The 18146-nt window shown below is 40.2% G+C and overlaps 1 protein-coding gene across 1 annotated transcript in view; it reads right to left on the bottom strand.

The window, feature by feature from the left end:
* DIAPH2 (diaphanous related formin 2) overlaps positions 1-1712 on the bottom strand; it is a 265682-nt gene extending 263970 nt beyond the window's left edge. The window contains exon 1 of the mRNA XM_063313683.1: positions 1490-1712. Within this exon, the coding sequence (XP_063169753.1) occupies positions 1490-1600 (111 nt within the window). The 5' untranslated portion in view covers positions 1601-1712. The remainder of the gene's footprint in view (positions 1-1489) is intronic.
* Positions 1713-18146: the final 16434 nt, after the last annotated feature.

Genomic DNA, 18146 nt, shown 5'->3' with positions numbered 1-18146 from the left:
TCAGCAGCACAACTATCAATTTGGGCATGTTGGTAGGGTTCAGCTTACCTAATGCAAGATTTCTGAAAGTGAAACACTCCTATGCTCTTGCTAAAATAGTAGATTGAGAATTGGACTGAAAATGTCCAGCCCTGCTCCATCTGGAGATGTCACCAGAAAATTCCCTGCGTCTTTCCAGACAACCAATAAGCTTAAGTTGAACAAAATGAACTGAATCAGAAATTGCAGCTTCTCTTAAAGTCAAAACAGCAAAACTAGTGAAAGAAAGTAGCAATCACTTTCTCTTTCCCAAAGCACAGGTATGTCCAAACACCTTACTTAACACTGTTCTTGCCGCTTTCAGAGATTCCTAATTTTTGAAGCAACCCCAGCAGCTACACCTTTTAATAAACTTCTTTATTACCCAAGCTTTTGTGTAAAGCACACGATAAAAGCTTGATCAGCAATGCTATGGAAAGTTCCATGTACCAATTACTGCTCCTCCAACTTCTACAGTAGGCTTCACCAACCTGATGTCCACAGATGTGTTGGACTTCAATTTCTCTCCTTATGTAGACTAGGAACCATGGGCACTGAAGCCCACAAGGGCTGGAGAACACCAGTTGAGGGCCCTGACATCTACACGGAAGGAGGAGGCCAATGACGCATGTCATCACTGCCCCTTACAAATGATGCAATGGATGTACTTGCACGAGACATCATGATGCAATTACATAATTTCATCATTGGCAATGCCAACAGGATGCATGTGTCATCATTCTGATATCACTGTAACTGATCAGTGATAAGTTACATCAGTGATCAGTTACATCTGTGGTCAGTTACATCAGGCAAAGCAGCTAGGAATTTCTAGTGTTTGGGCTCAACTTTTTTTGGAGAACCGCAAGTTGGGAAGGCTGTTGGATCACTAACACAGAAGACCAGATATCCTGGGCTGGAGGTACTCAGTCAACTGTGACTCAACCATGGCTTAGCATAATCCCGAAGCTCTGCCATTCAGGCAGAAGCAACAAAGGCCCCCCAATGTGGGACCAACTGCCCAGAGAGACCTCTACGCCGAAGGCCCAGTGCACAAGCTGGCAAACCCAGAGAGCCTTGTCTAACAAGGTGAGGCTGGTTCCTGCAACATGCAAAAGCCTGCTTTACTAAGCCACAATTGGCTGACCCTGTACAACAAACCAAAAACCGCTTTGTTTAGCCGCAGTGTATTAAAAAAGCAGCAGTGGGGCCGGTTCGTGCATCCCGGGAAGACTTCCTGGGCTTTCGCCACAATTTCCTGGGTTCACACAACCAGGAAGCCCGGGTTGCTTCTCGCAAGCCCGGAAACCCGGGTTGGCTCAGCCGGGACTTCCCTGGGACCACGCAACCCGGGACGCGCTGGGCGGCTTAGCCCGGGCCACGCAAGGGGGCGGCGGGGCAGCTCCCACCGCCTTCCCACAACGCCTGGACCAGCAAGCGAGGCTCCCCCCGGCCGGCTGCCCGCACTCACCAGCTTGGGCTTATTCTTACTGTCCTCCTCCACCGGGCGGCCGCCACCGCCGCCGCGCCTCGGGGTCCCCTTCCCCGGCGGGTCCTCGCCGCCGGACCCCTGGCCCTCCATGCCGGCCCCGCGCCTGGCTTTTGCTGGCCGCCTGGCTCGCCTGCCGCGGCTGTCAGGGCGCTCGGGAGGCGCCTCTGCGCATGCGCCGTCGAGGGGGGAAGGCGGCGGCAGAAGTCGGGCATCCTCCCTGCCTCTATGCCCAGGGCTGCGGGAGTCGGCCGCCAGCGCGCACGCGCGGGAGCGCGCGTTCGCATGCTCTCCCCCTGCGCACGCGCGCTCCTCGGGGCTCGCCGAAGCCGCCGCGCTGGGCCGCTGCCCTCACCTCAAGGCTGGTCAAGCAGGACCCGGAAGCGTCTGGGGAGACAGGGCGCGAGGGAGGAAAGCCTGGCGGAAGTCCGAGCCCGGGCTGGAGCGGGGAGTCAGTGGTGTGAGTGGGAGGATAGGGAAGCTGTTGAGGAAGAGCGTGGGGGAGAGGAAAGGCTTGAATAAATGCCCATCACCTGGATAACTTTTCTTTTTTTTTAAGGAGGGGGGTTATGATGAAACTTGCAATAAATCCTGGCCTACGTAACCCACACGCACATAAAATTATATAATATTATAATACGTATTTAAATGCACACCCTAATGGGGGCCCATACATATTTGGGTGGGCAGATCAGGACTGTGGCCGCTTAAAGAAATTGCTTGCAAGAAGTATTTCGGAACTGAAGCAGCAGCACTGCAACAGGTGGAAAGAGCTATGGATGCATTCATAAACCACTTTGGTCAAGGTGATGCTGAGCAGGGCACAAAAGTAACCCTGGCAACTAATGCAGTAATAATAGTAAAATGCAATAATGCACAGTAAGAGAAATATACTATAATTAGGGTTGGAAAGTACAATAGAACCACTGTGCTGTTCCTACTGTTGTGAACTTTCTAGAACCCCAGCATCCTGGTAGGACCCTTGTATAATGTCGGACTTTACATGCATATTGATGTGGTGTTAATGGTGTGCTGTATTTTTTAAATTCTGTAACTTGGTCTTGGATCATAAATAAATGTCAGACTTTCGTCCTCCTTTACTTAGCTTTTCTCTGACACAGTGCTTCAAGCAACATTCAGTGACTGACAGCTATTATTTAACTAATGTTTCATACAGTCTTTTGGAATAATACTACACTGGGATGGTAATAACCACAGATATTCCAGGCTCTACCCTATTCCTACATATATACAAGGTATGTATTTATTAAATTTCTTGAATGCTTCATGGATTCAACAAGTTCCTTTTCTTTCCCCAGGTACAAAAAGCTCCTAAGCCTTGAAAGTTCATCAGACTGACTTTCAGCTTGTTCTTAAATATACAGACACATAAGGCAAGAATCCAAGAAACTCATCAAGAATGCTCTCTGCAGAGAGGCTCTCAAAGTTGCCTTAGGAGCAAATGCATACAGATCTTTAAAAATACTAATTTCCTGTTTGATTAAGCAGAACATCAATGCATGGCCAGTATGATTTCTGTTGATATGGAAACCAAAAGGCTAAATCTGAGGTTAGAAGCAATACTCATTGTGCAGATGGGGGAAATTACTGAGTACTAATTGTTTTCAATTATTTAACCATAATTTGCAACTGTAACTGCTGCTCTCATCATCCTCTCCTTGAAGCCAATTTTAGTGGCCTGCTAGAACCACTGAAATGGAGCAGAGCTTATAACACAGCTGAGAAGCTGGCACAGAAAAAGAAAATTATCTTAGATAGCTTCAATGAGCATGCCAGAGAAACACAGGTTATGGATCTTATACACTAAGCCCTCCCAAGCATAAAGAATCACATGCTTAGGCATATTAGGTTAAGAGGTAAAATAATTTCTTACTGACTTTATTGTTGCTTGTTCTGTTACGCCCATCTTGGTGGAAAAGATGAAGTTCCTTTGTTCTTCTTTCTAAGTTCTTAGTTTTGCCCTAAACTCTCAGCCCTACAGCTGCCAAGAGCTGCATGGAAGAAAGGGGAATTCCAGGCCCACCACATGGTGCCCAGAATGGAGGAGAGAACCACACATCCATGAGCTTGCTTCTGGTGGAGAAGGAAGAAGAGAGAGAGGAAGTAGGAATGGCAACCAACAGCTTCCTCAGAGCTGCATTGTGGGACAACTCAATTTACATGTTAATTCACATGCAAATGAGGCATGCTGGATTTGCCAGAACTTCCAACACTCTTAAGGTTCTGTTCTGGGAGAGGGGAAGTAATAATGGCTACATTTGAGTGGCTGTGTTCATACATTACACTAACCCATGGTTAGTTGAAAATTTATGTTACCTGATTTGCCCAGCAGAGTGAATCAAACTGTCTACGTTTGTATGAGACCAAGTCACAAACAATCCAACCATGTTTTAGCCTAGTTTGTGATACTATAAATTGTGTTGACTGTAGTTCAGTGTGTTCAGAATTCCAACAGTTGGGATATTTTAGTAAACCATGAGTAAGCCTATTGGTTGAACAGTGACACAATCAACCACATTTTAGTTAGCCTGTTGGGCAAACTGAGCCAGCAAGATTTAACGACAACTATATACTGAAGTTTCTCTGAAATGTGGTTTCTTGAATTAACCAGACCTCCGACATTCACACAACCTTTTGAACCATGACATTTTTTATTAATTCACTTGATGAACATAAAATATATGCAAGCAAGAATCTTGTCTGTCTTAACTGCTTGCAAAATGATTATGAAAAGGGAACATCTTTAAAATGTTCATAATAAAAGTTGTAACTGAAATGGTCAAAATAAAATCACTGTAGATGAATATCTGTCAGTAGATGCTTTTACACTTGACTGCTACCTATAGTGAACATGGATATCAATAGTTCAGGCTTTTAAAAAAATAATAATGAGCTGTGTTTTTGACCTCTGTAACTATCTCCTGTTCCTTAACTGTCTTCTGCAAGAATGATTTTATTAGTTTGCTGATCGTGCTTTTCTGATTTCAGAATCCAGAACAAGCTTAAGTTATTTGCCATCTACTTTTGCTGTCTATTGTTCTAAGAAGAGAATCATAAGTTATCATAAGTATATGGCCCATTTTACTAAAACTCAGAAAATTCTTAGTTTGTAATGAAGTAAAACATTTTTTTTCATATAAACTAAACTTTTTATGGATTAAAAAGTACAATGCAGCTTCCTGATCTGACAAAAGTAAGGGTTTTTTTTAGTATCCAATTTGTTTCTAATATTTTGTATTTTTAAACGTTGTTCACTTTAATGCTTGTTTGAACAAAAAGCCAAGGTGTAAACAATTTTTTTTCCCCAATAAAAGATAAGAACTGATTCTGCTATTTGTGGTTAACAGACCATCTCATGGTTGATGATTGAATTTATTGACTGATTTACACAAAAGGGCTAGAGTGTTTAACTCACATTAAATAGTTGTGTGGTTTGTTTAACACATTAGATTAACTACCCATTGTGGGTGATAAAATGGTTTATTTTTGTGTATATTGCTTGGCTGGGTTCAACTTGGTCAGCAAGCCATGGGTATATCATTGTTTGTCTAAATTACATGGTTTGGTAAACTGGTTAAACCAGCACTTAAAGAAGCCATAAAATGTCATAGTAGTATAGTGTTGTTAATAGTTTGGGCAAGTATGATTGATTAATCATCAACCATGGCTTGTTCATATTACTCAAACTTCAAGATATCCAAATCTAGCCTAGAAGCCTGCAGTGATTTCCTGTAGAATCTCCTGGGTATGGTTCCATCTTATTTCAGCTGCTGCGAAATTGCCCTTGAAAAATAGCCAGAAGTTGCAACTGGCACAAAATCTGGCAACTAAGTTGCTAGCTAGTGCAGGGTGCAAGGGTTGTAAGATCGCTGTGCTGGTATATCTACACTGGTTGCTAATTCCATACTGGACACAGTTTAACATGCAGGAATTAATTTTAAAGAAACCATTTAAGACCTGACAATCTAAGGGACTCCTATTCCCACGATAAATCATGCCTGATTGTTAAGGTCTCCTGGAGAGGGTCTTTTGAAAATTTATCCTCTATCAGAGGTCCATCTTTCTGGAGAAAGAGAAGGCTTTGTCCTGTAGTATAGCACTGCTTTAGTGTTTCATACCTCTCAATGTCAGAATATCTGTAAAAATGTCTTTTGTTCCACTAGACTTTTAATTACTAGATGATTTTAGCACTTAATTTGAATGTATGCGTTTAACTTTTCATGGTCTGAGTTTTGCTTTGTTTAATTTTAAACACTGTTAGCTGTGATGAGCACTTACCAGCAGAGAAAGGCAGGGTATAAATTAAATACATAAATAATAAATAGTATTTCTCCCAGAGTATTTTTTTTTTGTAATAAGTAGCACATAATAGCAGCTGGGGATTGTTGCTGCCGATACCCTTGGCAGGAAATCAGTGTGGTTTCTGCCACTAGAGGATGTTCCATAGTGAGATCCCAGAGCTGATTTTGTTTCAGAATGAAAGTACTTGTGATCACAGTACTGTAAAGAAATTAAATGTATTGTGCAGAATGGGTTGAAAGCAATTGTGGCTACCCAAAGGAAGTCTGCTTGAGAGGAAAAAAGGGGAAGTCTAAAAATGATACCAGAAGAGCATTGTTTGGACATGTTTAGGTTGCAATCCAATGCCACTTCGTGGCAAAGTAAACTTCCTTGAACTCTCTGCATGTTCGGTGTTGTGAGTATATTAAAAACCGTTTGGGTTCTATTCTAAAAACTCTTTTGCTGCCACTCGGGAATTTGAAATATGTGAAACTTGCGCTTAAAACTGTGAAGTATTTTTCCATCCCAGAACATCAAAGAATGTGGACACTGGTTGAAAGGTGCTGTTGACCTTAGAAACTTACTTCCTTGTCTTGTTCTTTACTTGTCTGCCCTGATGCTCTTACAGACTTGGTTATATAAATATAAGAAAACAAGGTCTCTAAGGTCCTGAATTTCACGGTTCTTTGTGAGATATTCTGAGCCACAGTAAGAGGTAAATAAGGGCAGGTTATGGGTATGTAGAACCAAAACATCTGGGTTCCTCATTCCACCTGTCCTTGATCAGTTTTTAAAACCAACAAAGTGGAGGTGAAACAGGCAGGAATTGTGTAGCTTCAAATTTCAGATAAATGAAAATGCTAGCCCATTTAAGTGGAGCAGCGGGTTCCCAAGATGAAGGGCACAGGAACATAGATCTCCTGAAATCTCAGCCTTATGAACAGACACGGACTGGGTTCACACAGCATATTGAATCGGGTTATGCGAAGGTGGGAAGGATTGTTCCCTTTAGTGAAGTTTCGTACAAACACCCTTTAGAAGCTGCTTCAGAAAGTGGGATGTCCTCACTAGTTTTGAAAAAAACAGAGCAGCCACATGCGTTTGCATTCCTCTGAAAGAAATGCATTCAGACTTGGCAAGATTCTGGTATTGTGACCTTACAATAAAGGTAGTGTTAGTACCCATGGCTTGTGCTTCTTGTCTGGACTACCTCCAAGGGCTGACAAATTGTGATGCTTGACCTTAGCTTATGCCCACTACAGTTACAACTGTTATTATCAGTAACAGCAGTAGTAGCAATATGAAGAGGAATATTAGTATTAATAGTACCAGAAATAATGGTTAAAGATGCTCTTAGGTCAAAGTCTTAGTGACTGCATTAGCAGTGTGTATATCACTGTTTTTAAAGCAGTGTTCATGGACGACTTCTTTGATTTGTTAAATTCCCTGTCCTGCCTATTCCCCTAGGATGGTCTGGTGGTGTCCTATCCAAGTAAGCCCTGCTTAGCTTTTCAAGACCAGCCAAGGTTGGCTTGATTCTGCCACCTCCTGCTCATATTTTTATGACGATTTTCTTCTTGAAGGAGTCTAGACAAGCGTACAGAGAAAATCTCTATATAATAGAACCCTCTATGGTAAATTACTTGATTGATCTGTGGCATGATACTGTGAGTTGTACTACAATGTCTTGTTTGTATATATATTTTAACCTTATTTACAAAAATAGGATACATAAGCTGCTGCTCAGAGCTGGTATTCATTGGAGTGGCATATAATCCCAGCAAATAAATAAAGGGAGTGAAAAAACTGTAGAAATGCAACCGTTAAGCAATGCATGCATCATTCATAATCTGTCCCCCGCACCCCACCCCACCCCACCCCAAATCCAGCAACAGCAGGTCTGTTGCTCCTATAGAAACCTGGCATGAAATATTATTAAAAGCATTCTAGCGCCCTGAATGTGTCAGCCCTCTGAGACAGGCCAGATCAGGAAACAGTCTGCAAGAAATACTGGAACATTACTTTATCAGTATAGGCTGTAGTAACAATCTTGAAAGCCTGATAGTGTTTTCTCTTCCCTCCATCTTATACCAAATAAAGTTAAGGTGGAGTTAGTTTAAGTTTCTTTCTAATGCCCTCTTCCAGGCTTAATTCATGTTTTGCTAACTGCCACATTCATTCTTCAAGGTCATCTCTGTTGTTCCCTACAGTGAGCAGGTTTTGCTTGGGAGGACATTTTTAAGACTTGTGTTCTTGCTGTTTAGCTAGGTAGGTTATTCTGTCTAGTTATCCAAAGTTCGGAGGACTGTGATAAGTTCCAGTGGAAGTCTTGGAGTTGAAGCTGTTAAGTATCATTATTTTTATCCTCCCTTTTAAATATATAACTCAAGGTGGCAAACATACCTAATTAAGTAATTATAGATCCCTTTGTAATTCTTCAGGGTTTGGTATTAGGATTCTACCTAGTATAGATTTCAAAGCTCAACTCCTGGTTTTAAAAGATGCTGTAAACACATTTTGCCCCATTTCAGGGTAAAGGTGAAGGTTTCCCTTGACATTAAGTCCAGTTGTGTCTGACTCTAGGGGGCAGCGCTCATCTCCGTTTCAAAGCCGAACAGCCGGCGTTTGTCCGTAGACACTTCCGTGGTCATGAGGCTGGCATGACTAAACGGAATGCTGTTAACTGCCCGCCAAAGCGGTACCTATTAATCTACTCACATTTGCATGTTTTCGAACTGCTAGGTTGGCAGGAGCTGGGACTAGCAACAGGAGCTCACCCCATCATGCGGATTTGAACCGCCGACTTTCCGATCGGTCAGCTCAGCAGTAAATTGTGATTCTAGCAGTCCAGAAGCTAAAGTGGGAAGGAGAAAGTGGGGTTAGAACCTATGATATGTGCTTGGTCTTCCAAGCTGTGATTTGAGGATGAGCTAAACTAAATCATTAAGGTGAAGAAATGTATTTTAGACTTTAAAAAGAGAGAGGGAGAAAGGTAAGTCCCCTTCTAAGCATAGCCAAGGAAATGAAGTCTTTCTGTTAGAACTTTTTTTTTCAACAAATAATTAGATAGTTGATTTTTTTAAAAAAAAAATGATTCTGATATAACAGAATTTCTGTTTGTTGAAGAAAATTGCAGTAGCAGTAATAGCCATGAAGAAAGACCCACAGAGGCAATCAATGTCACTGACATTTTAGAAAGGATTTCCAAGCTAAGCTTCCTAGAATTCTTAATCAAGTGAGACGGTTAGAAGCCAGGAAAGATAAAAGTCATGGGGCAGGGGGTGGATAAGAGGAAAACGGATACCTAATCCAAGTCTATACATTTCCATTCTTCAGTGATGTGAGCTGGAGCCCCAGGTGTGCAAATTTTCTTTTTTCTGTTGCTGTTCTGGAGTAATCCACTGTACTTGTACAAAAGATGGAAGTTTGAGGCTTACCAGAAGTTTCCATTTTATGAAGAGAGCCTGTTGATCCATGGCAGCCAAATCTCAGCAGGAGTCTGGTAGCACCTTTTCCAACCAACTCATTTTATGAAAAGGCATAAGTCTGCTACCAAACTATAACTTTTAGTCGCTCTTTTGAGGGAGATGGGCCGTGATGAAATTTGATAAATAAACATTTAACGTATGAGAAATGGGAGAGAACATAGAAATCATCCATGCTTGCCTACAAAAGGCAAAATGTGATTCATCTGTGATTCACATAGATGCAGAAGGGGTACCTGCCAGGAATATCTTACAGTGAATACAACTTTTCCAGATGTTGAGCATTAGACATGGAGCCCAGAAAAAGTTGCAGCTACTTTAAAGGGTTCCCATACTATATATCATGCATCAAGACAAATACAAACACTTAGAGTATGGTTTCTGTGGTTTATAGAACACTGTATACAGTTTATAAACTCTGTAAAACAGTTGGAGTACAAAGGGGAGCATAAGGAGCCAAATACTTTTTTATACTACTTTTTTTGTGTGGGGGGGTCTACTTTCTTATTTTCAAGCATTTGTAAATAACCATTTTGGCACTAAGCTCAAAGATTTATATTCTTTTTCATTACCTTAAAAATAACTCAAAGTACTTTGTCTGGTATGGTCAATCTTTTATCAATTTTGTAGTGAGCATTAATTGTATAACTTCAGTAATTCTTTTCTTACTAAATGTCCACTTACCAATATTAACGTCTTTCAAAATTACATATTTGTTTTAAATAAATAGTGTTCCTATTAGGTAGGATATGCTTGCCCACACAATGCTCCAAATCACATTTTGGTCTTTGAAACCAGACCTTTGCCCACCTGAAATATCAACTGGGTTTAATTGGCTCAAATTAAATAGTTACATGAAAGAGAAACCACATTCAGACTTTGTCTTGGTTTCATTTATTTTGAGAAATATGTCTCCTGCGTAGCACGCAGAAAAAATTACTCCCTCCCAAGAGTTATGCCTTATACTATAGGCAATCTTGCCAAACTTGCAGATTTTTTCTACCACATCATCGCTGATGGATTTTATCCATAGATGAGGTTGTTCTACTTTACTGTCATTTTCACTAGAAATTGTATTTACTCAGTAAATGTTAGGTATTGGCTTATCTTAAAACAGCAACTGGCAGGCTTATTTGGGGAGCAGGAAAAGTTTAAAAATGCACCCCATTTTTTTACATTACATAGATGATGGTTTCTTTGACTCTGATCCTTGTTTTTTCCTGTCATTTTGCAAAGCAACAGGTCAGGTGGTTGCTGAAGCAATCAAACTTTTAAAAAAAAATCCAAGATAAAATAATAAGCAACCTGCAATGAGTCATATTCCTGGCTGGATTTGGCTAGTGGGAACTTGGGTGACCAGGTATGAAAATGTTTCTGAAAACAAAAGTAATGCTTTAACAACTCTTTCCTTCCTCCTCACCCCTGTTTTGTTTTCGGGTTTTGTTTTGTTTTAGGTACCAAGTCATGAAGCCATGGTTTACAATCCTGAATGGCTGGGTTTCACCCAGCATGCTAAGCTCCAAACAAAGCAACTGCATTTGGTTTACTACAGTGAGTGAGCCAGTCCTTGTAGTAAGTCATCCTATTGGATCCTGGGCTGTTATTTTAATAAAAAACACACATACACATACACATATGGGCAGGCCAATATTAACCAAATCAATAGTCTTATGAAACATCTGGCAAAGCATCATTCTCATTCCCAATTAAATTAATCATGTTTGTTGTGCAGAGAAAGGGAATGTTCTTATTTGTTCTGATGCATATGGATTAGTTTAAATTTTAGTGCCTGAATGACTTTGCCATTTGGGCAAACACATAAGACTAACTGTGTACCCAGAGTTGCTTCTAATCATTAAATTTTAATTCAGCTGGAACACTTGAAACAAACTTAGTAGGATAAACTGCATCTTGCCAATATTTTGGAATGGAACCCAGTGATTGTGTTGGCTTCTGAGTTGGTGAGCTTTTGAAATTAAGTGCTTCAACAGGGTAGGTGGAAGAAAGAAAAGGAGTGATATTAATATGGCCACAGTGAAATAAAATGTTGATGATTAATGACTGGTATAGCAATTCGTTTTATGCACACACATGGCATAGGACTTAAAGGTATTGTGAAAAGTGATTTAGGAAAGGGGACAGGGCATTAATCAAGAAAAAGAATGAGTAGTATGGTATGCCATGCAGTAATATTACACTTAATAATGGTTAAATGTATAGGGTTTAATTTAGATGAATCATGCTTACACTAGATCCATTGAAGTCACTACGATTTGGAGTTCTGACAAATTAAATCCCATTGATTTCTCTGGGTTTGCTAAACATATGCTTAAGTCAGGATCTAAATGATTTTTCCTCAGGAATATTCATGCACACAATTCTGCCACCAACTAAACAATTGTATATCTGTCTAGTCAGAAGTAAATCCTGAGATATAGTTTGTATAGATTGGCATTTACTCCAGTTCTGCAGGAAAAAAAGAGCTGCCATTAAAAGCAGAAATTATGTCAGAAGAAGATATGTTCTTTCCCTGGGAAATATTTTTGCCTGGTGTCTTCATGCCTTGGCCTCTCTGGTTTGCATTAATGATGTGTGTGCATACATACAGGCAGTAAGGGGGAATGGGCATCCAATAAATAATAAATAAAACTTGAAATTGTTCTTGCAGTATCTGTTTGTAGGTTCCAATGGCAGGTTATGTGTTGGGCTAGTAAGCTGGTTAGAAAGTGCAATATTCTTCCATTGTAAAAAAGTTGTATATACTGTTCTATTATCTGGTAAATGAACATGTTTCTTTCCTATAGAAAAACAAGCCAAGATAAACTAGAATTTACTTATAGCTCTGTTTTAAGCCAATCCACCTGCCCTTCCATCTTTAGGGACAGGACAATTTCACTGTTATCCCTGTTATTCCTTCCCCAGAGAGGCTCAGTATTTTCAGTGCTATATGAGTGTTTTCTCCCAAATCAACTTCCTAGTACTGTTTCAACATAATTTTCAAGGCATTACAGAATTACTGGCATTTTTAGTGTTGAAGACCAGAAACCTTTTTATAGGGTGACTTTGTCGCATTTCCTCACCTTTGTCCTCTTTGCTGTTTAACCTCTTGTTCAAAGTTGATGGCTTGGTGTTCCATTACTTTATGGAGTTATTTTTCTTTGAGAGCAAGTTGTCCAGAGAACATATTATCCAGAGAAAGAATATAAATCTTGTCAAGAAAATTATTTCATTGTTCACTGGAGTTCTTTCTGCTCCGGTTTGGACAGGGATTTTGAGAGGTCAGAAAGACGCCCACTAAACGGCCAGCAGCAGCTATCTCCATGTTACTCAGTGACACTGTTTTTGGCAGGCAGGAGAGTGTATCTGTATGAATCAGCATGGTTTGAATACTAAGGCTATACCTCTTACCTACCTGTCATCTTTTAAGCTCCATCTTCCAGCACAAGTTCCCATTTCAGAAGCTCTGAACTGGATCAGGTGTTTTCCGGGTGTGGTTCAAGCCAAGTCATTTTGCTGTGTCAGCCCATTACATGCTGCTTGCAGCAAACAATAAAATAATGCCTCTCTCCGTTTCTGGTTAATGCCAGTTGAATTTTCCACATAGGAGCCAGAGCAGCATCCGTCACCAAATCTGGGAACAAAAGGGTGCATATCACAAGTACCTCTGTCTCCCAACACATTGCTGTCACTGTTTGTTCCTCCAGATCTTCTAACTGATGGCTACTGTCCTCCGTGTGATGGGAAAGTTAGCTTTATCTTAGCCTTGCCTTGTAGAGGGAAAGGAAGTTATAAGAAAGGGAATAAAAAGAAAAATCTATTCCCACTCTGCTGAAATGCCCCCCCCCCCCATCCAATGACAGAATGACAATTGCTATAGTGTGTCACAGTTTATTTGCAAGAACAATTATTCTATTAGACCTTTTGGTGAGGAATGATATTCACCTTGACAATTAATCCAATCACCAAGCTATTCGTGAGCACAGCTGCCAAGAGCTGATGCTTCGTTTATTTGCCGTGTTCCAGTTCTGCACATCAGAAAATGAAGCTAATCAAGTTATTGTTGGTACTTTGCATAGAGCAAGCAGTGAATAATACCTTTCCACAGGAAGTGCTTTGGAAAGTTTTCAAGGGAGAGTGGGAAAGGAGTCAGCACTGAATGAAGTGACATTGACAATAGGCCATTCTAAGTGGAAGCCATTACTGTTGACAGAAAGATTAAAAACATGTTATTGTGTGTATCCTCCATGTTCGGTTATATAGAAACAGCAAAGGGAAAATTGGCCATTAATGAAAATAAAGTGGAGAATTTTCACACTCTAAAGACAAAGGTGCATTTTATATTTTCAAGCACCATGAGTTTAAACGTATGCACTTGTTCTGCATTTGTGGGGGTATTTAAGCATTGTCACTCTTGAAACAGTAGTAATTTCTTTTCAATGCCATTGCTTTAGATAAACTGGCAAGGCTATAGGGAACTTTTCATCCTGAAGTTTGGAAGTGTCCAAGCAAAACCTTAGCACCAAACATCCTTCTGGTTTTGACATAATAAATTGTTGCAGGAAGAACTGGCTGAAGATGAGAATACTTCTGAATTTGGAATGCACATTTTGAGCTAAGTTTAAAAGGAAACAACAGTTGGAATGGAACAGCTTTTTTTTAAAGCTGAAGTGGAATGAGAATTATATAATCTTTCTTCTCATTGTAGAAATATCTGCTAGGTCAAGTAGCCTAGATTAATAGAGTAAGTGGTACCCGACCTGATTACATCTTGGAGGACAAAAAGGGTCTGACTCATGAACAAGTCTAAGCCATTATGCAGTTTTGTCTTCCCATTAAGAGTTAAAACCAAAGAAATAAGGTTACATAAGTTTTCAAATAATTTTTAGGGTCATTTAAGTTTTCAAACCTGAAAAAAGGGAAAGTGCCTCCCTCCAGTATGTGACATCAAGATGTCATAGTCACATAGCCCTTGTGCCTCCTGGCCACCAAAAATAGCATTAAATATTAAATATTTCAAATGATGAAGGCCTGGTTGTCTGGTAATTAGTTCAGTACTACTGTCGCAACAGTATGGCAATTTACTTGGAACCGCTATGGAGTTGTACTTGGACAGTTCTCCTAGCCATCTTGGTCAGAAAAGTTTGAGTTTAGCTTTCGTACTCTTCTGCATGGTCAGCTAGCTTGCTCCCAGATGCTTTTATTTGAGCTCCTCAGATTTTTGACAAGCTCTACCAGTCTTGACAAACTTCTTCCTCTGATTCTTTCACTGGTGCAGCTGAACGGATGATCTGGCAAGTCGCCCTTTGAACCATGCCGTGCTCATTTCCTGGCGGATGCTCAACAGGACCATTTATAACCCTGAGTTTACATGACTTCACAGCCTGCTTTACCATTGTTGGGCACTGTAGCATGCTTTGTAGACTGGGCTAGAGAGCAAAGTTGTAAATCATTGCAGGTAACTCATTTCCTGAATGATACTGTTCAGGAAAGATTTCAATAACTCGGAGAGAAATACTTTAATTTATCCTGTTTTTAATTGTTCCTTGTCTGCATCCTGAAAGCCTGAGGGAAACCTGAGTTGGACTATAGGAAACTTTAATGCATTCTGTTTGCCTCAATATTGATTAAATGGATTTGTTCAAGTGAAGCAACAACAAAATGTATTTACTAGGTAGAAAATAATACCTCCTCACCACCATCATGATTTAGAACAATAAAATCTATAATTTCCCTGTCCTGTTTTCTCTGATCAGTTCAGAATTCTGCAGCTGAAAATATTAGAATAAAAAAGAATTGCTTGTACTTAGAGTAGGCAATTCACAATCCATGGGCATATTCCCCCCCAGTACCCTATTTTCAGCCTTGTACCCTCATTCTGCAGCACTGAATTTCAGCAATATTTTCAGGATTTTTTTTTCTCCTAATATTTTCAAAATTAATTATAGGGATGGGAGTAGGAGATTCCTAGAGTCCTCTGTTCCCATTCCTGCTCTTAAAATCCAGAAAGAAAGTTGACTGAAAATTTTTAATACTGTCCTGGTAAAAATCCCTTAATAGCCTTCTGTGGCCTTCTGGAAGGTTGGTAGGCTGAGATGGCCCCCAGAATTTCAAATATGACCCACCACTTATATAGTGATTATCACCTGATAACTATGGTCCATCTAGCCCAACTGCATAATCTTGGCATCTTCCAGATGCGTGGACTTCATCTCCCAGAATTCCACAGCCAACATTGCTATAATAGAAAATTCTGGGAGTTGAAGCCCACTCCTCTGAAATTTGCCAAGGTTGATCAAGATTGATCTGTCCCAAGGCCTCAAGATGATTAAGTTCTCCTATTTCTCTCAAAGTGGGATTTGACTTGGAACATATGTTCTTTCCTTGAGTCTTGTCTCCTTTATCCCCCCCTTCACTGTGGTGCAATAATGGCTTTTTGACACTTCCTCTCTAATAATAATTGTTCTGTTTTCAACTTTTCTGTTTGAGAATTAACATTTGCTTCCCTTTATTTTGTACAGCAGATGTTTAGCCTATTCCAGGACTTTACTCCCTTTGCATTGTTTACCTCTCTTCCTTTTATGAGCCAACTTCCATAATATGTTTGAGCATGATTGGAAGCTCTGAAGTGACTGTAGCATCTGACAGCCATCTGTGTAGATGTTCCTTCCAGCCTTTTCTTAGCACCTGTATCACAGGTGGTCACCTAGTCACCTGGCTTGTTTTAGTGGCTCTGTGAGAAATAAGGTAATGCCAGCTTGACTATCTGTTATACACAGAAGAAGCCAGATGTCAATAACTATCATGAGATGGGTGATGGGAAAGGGACTCTTAATGGAGAATTCTGTCAAGGGTTTAACTGATGTTGTTAGAGTGTTCTCCACTCAGCGATGAAAATCCTTGGGCCAGTGACACTCAAGAATGTTCAAAGATATACAAAGAGAGAATGCTAGGTCCTTGTGAATGCACTTGGAACCTTATGGAGGAAAGATAACTCTGTTAAGACACCCTCCTAAGAGTGAAAGTAACCCCCACAGTTGAAAAAGCCCAGTGGAAGGGATGCCCCTGAAAGTTACTCTAAAACAAATTATATTTCATCTGCACTAATTAAATGAGATTCATTAGGAAAAGAACTCTGGAGAATATTTATACTTAGCACTAATATATACAGAACAGACAGAATTGGGTATGGCTGAGTACAGGGTACCATAAACATAATTGGTGATAATCATGAAGTAATCTATTATTACTAAAGTTGTTAATACCTATAGTGGGATATAATAGTTCACTGTAGCTTGGTACAAAAATGAAATGGTCATCCCATGGAGGTCTTCTGTCCAGCATGTTTTTAGTTCAGAGATGTTGTCTCTCCTGCTCAGTTCTGGGCCCTCTGTTCGTTTGTTTGTTTTCCCCTGTTCTGTACTTATACCTTTCACGCCACAACCCGCATAGAGAATTAATGTGAAGTTCAACCCAGGACTGCTCTAAGCATTTTATTATTATTTTTTAATGAGTGCATTTAGATAAACTGGGATGCCAGCTATCCAAGAATGCTAGCTTCAGACATTAGTCCTGTTTCAACCATTTTAGATGATCTTTATATCAACTTCCCTCTCTATGTTCTGCTTTTCAAGCATTATTCAAGTTATTCTGCCCATCACCCAACTAGTTAATGGGTATCTTGGCTAGAATTCTGATCTAACCATTTTGGAAGATGTGTAATTGGGCAAGGTGCTTAGATACTTCGGAAAAAAATATTGGCATTAAAAAAAAATGTTCTGACTCATTTTGACTTCTAATAGAAGAAACCTTCAGCCAGAACTGCATTGCATAAGAAAGGAAGTAGTGCTTGTAAAAATGCACTGCATCTAAGAATGATACAGGGTTTCCTTGTATGACTTGACCATGGAGCTCAGTAAAGATGGGAAGGGAAGAAGCAAAACCAGGCAGAAAAATGGACATAAATTCATACAGTCATTAACAATGGGGCAGATGCAACCTATGAAGAACATGACAATTTGTTTCATATATGAAACCGATTAATGCTAATTCTGTGAACAGCTGGATAGCAGGATGCTCGATAATGAGGAAAGTCATTTTAATTTGATTTTAGTCTTAATTTTTAATTGAACTTATTAGGGGTGCAGCAGGGAAAAAACTTGCTCACAGCTGCTGACATAAAAAAAAAGAAGAAAAGAAGAAGCAATAGGGTTTTTCTCCTTGAATTAATTAATTAGTGTGCTCAGATCCAAGAAGTTTCTATCACGGGGGAGTTCACAGGTGAAGATAGATTATCCTTCTTTATTTGGCACACAGCTGTACATTATGCAGCTGCTCTGATACAGTGACAAACATCAGCAGGGTAGCAATAGAGTAGTCTTGTACCAATTACAAAGAGCCTAGTAAGACTGATTTAACTGTACACTGGCATATGCCAGGTTATAGCCATGCCACCATTCATAGTCTACCGGTGGTCAATAGGAAAGATTGCGCAAGAGGTTTTCAGAGTCTTGCTTGGTTCTTGTCTTAGCATGATGTGGCCAGTTAACAAGTATAACACAAGCCCTTTGAAAAGTCTCTTGGGGCTTTGAAGGACTGTATGCAACTCTGGAGTCACTAGGTTTGCAAGTGTTCAATAATCCTAATTATGTGCCAAGAGAGAACATTTTAGGTATTTGAAATGTCCTCTTCGTGGGGTAGAAGTCTGCTTCCTGCTCTGAGGCTGATAATGATACCATCAGAGAATATTTTATTCCTAGATTCCCATCATTTTTTATGCGGTGTCCTTTGATCAATGAAGTTAGCCTCTCTTTGAACTGCATCCTCATCAGTAGCATTTTTGGTCCCAGTTTTTA

The sequence above is a fragment of the Candoia aspera genome, chromosome 12 (assembly GCF_035149785.1).
Source record: "Candoia aspera isolate rCanAsp1 chromosome 12, rCanAsp1.hap2, whole genome shotgun sequence".
NCBI lineage: Eukaryota > Metazoa > Chordata > Lepidosauria > Squamata > Boidae > Candoia > Candoia aspera.
This window is presented reverse-complemented; position numbering and strand designations above follow the sequence as displayed.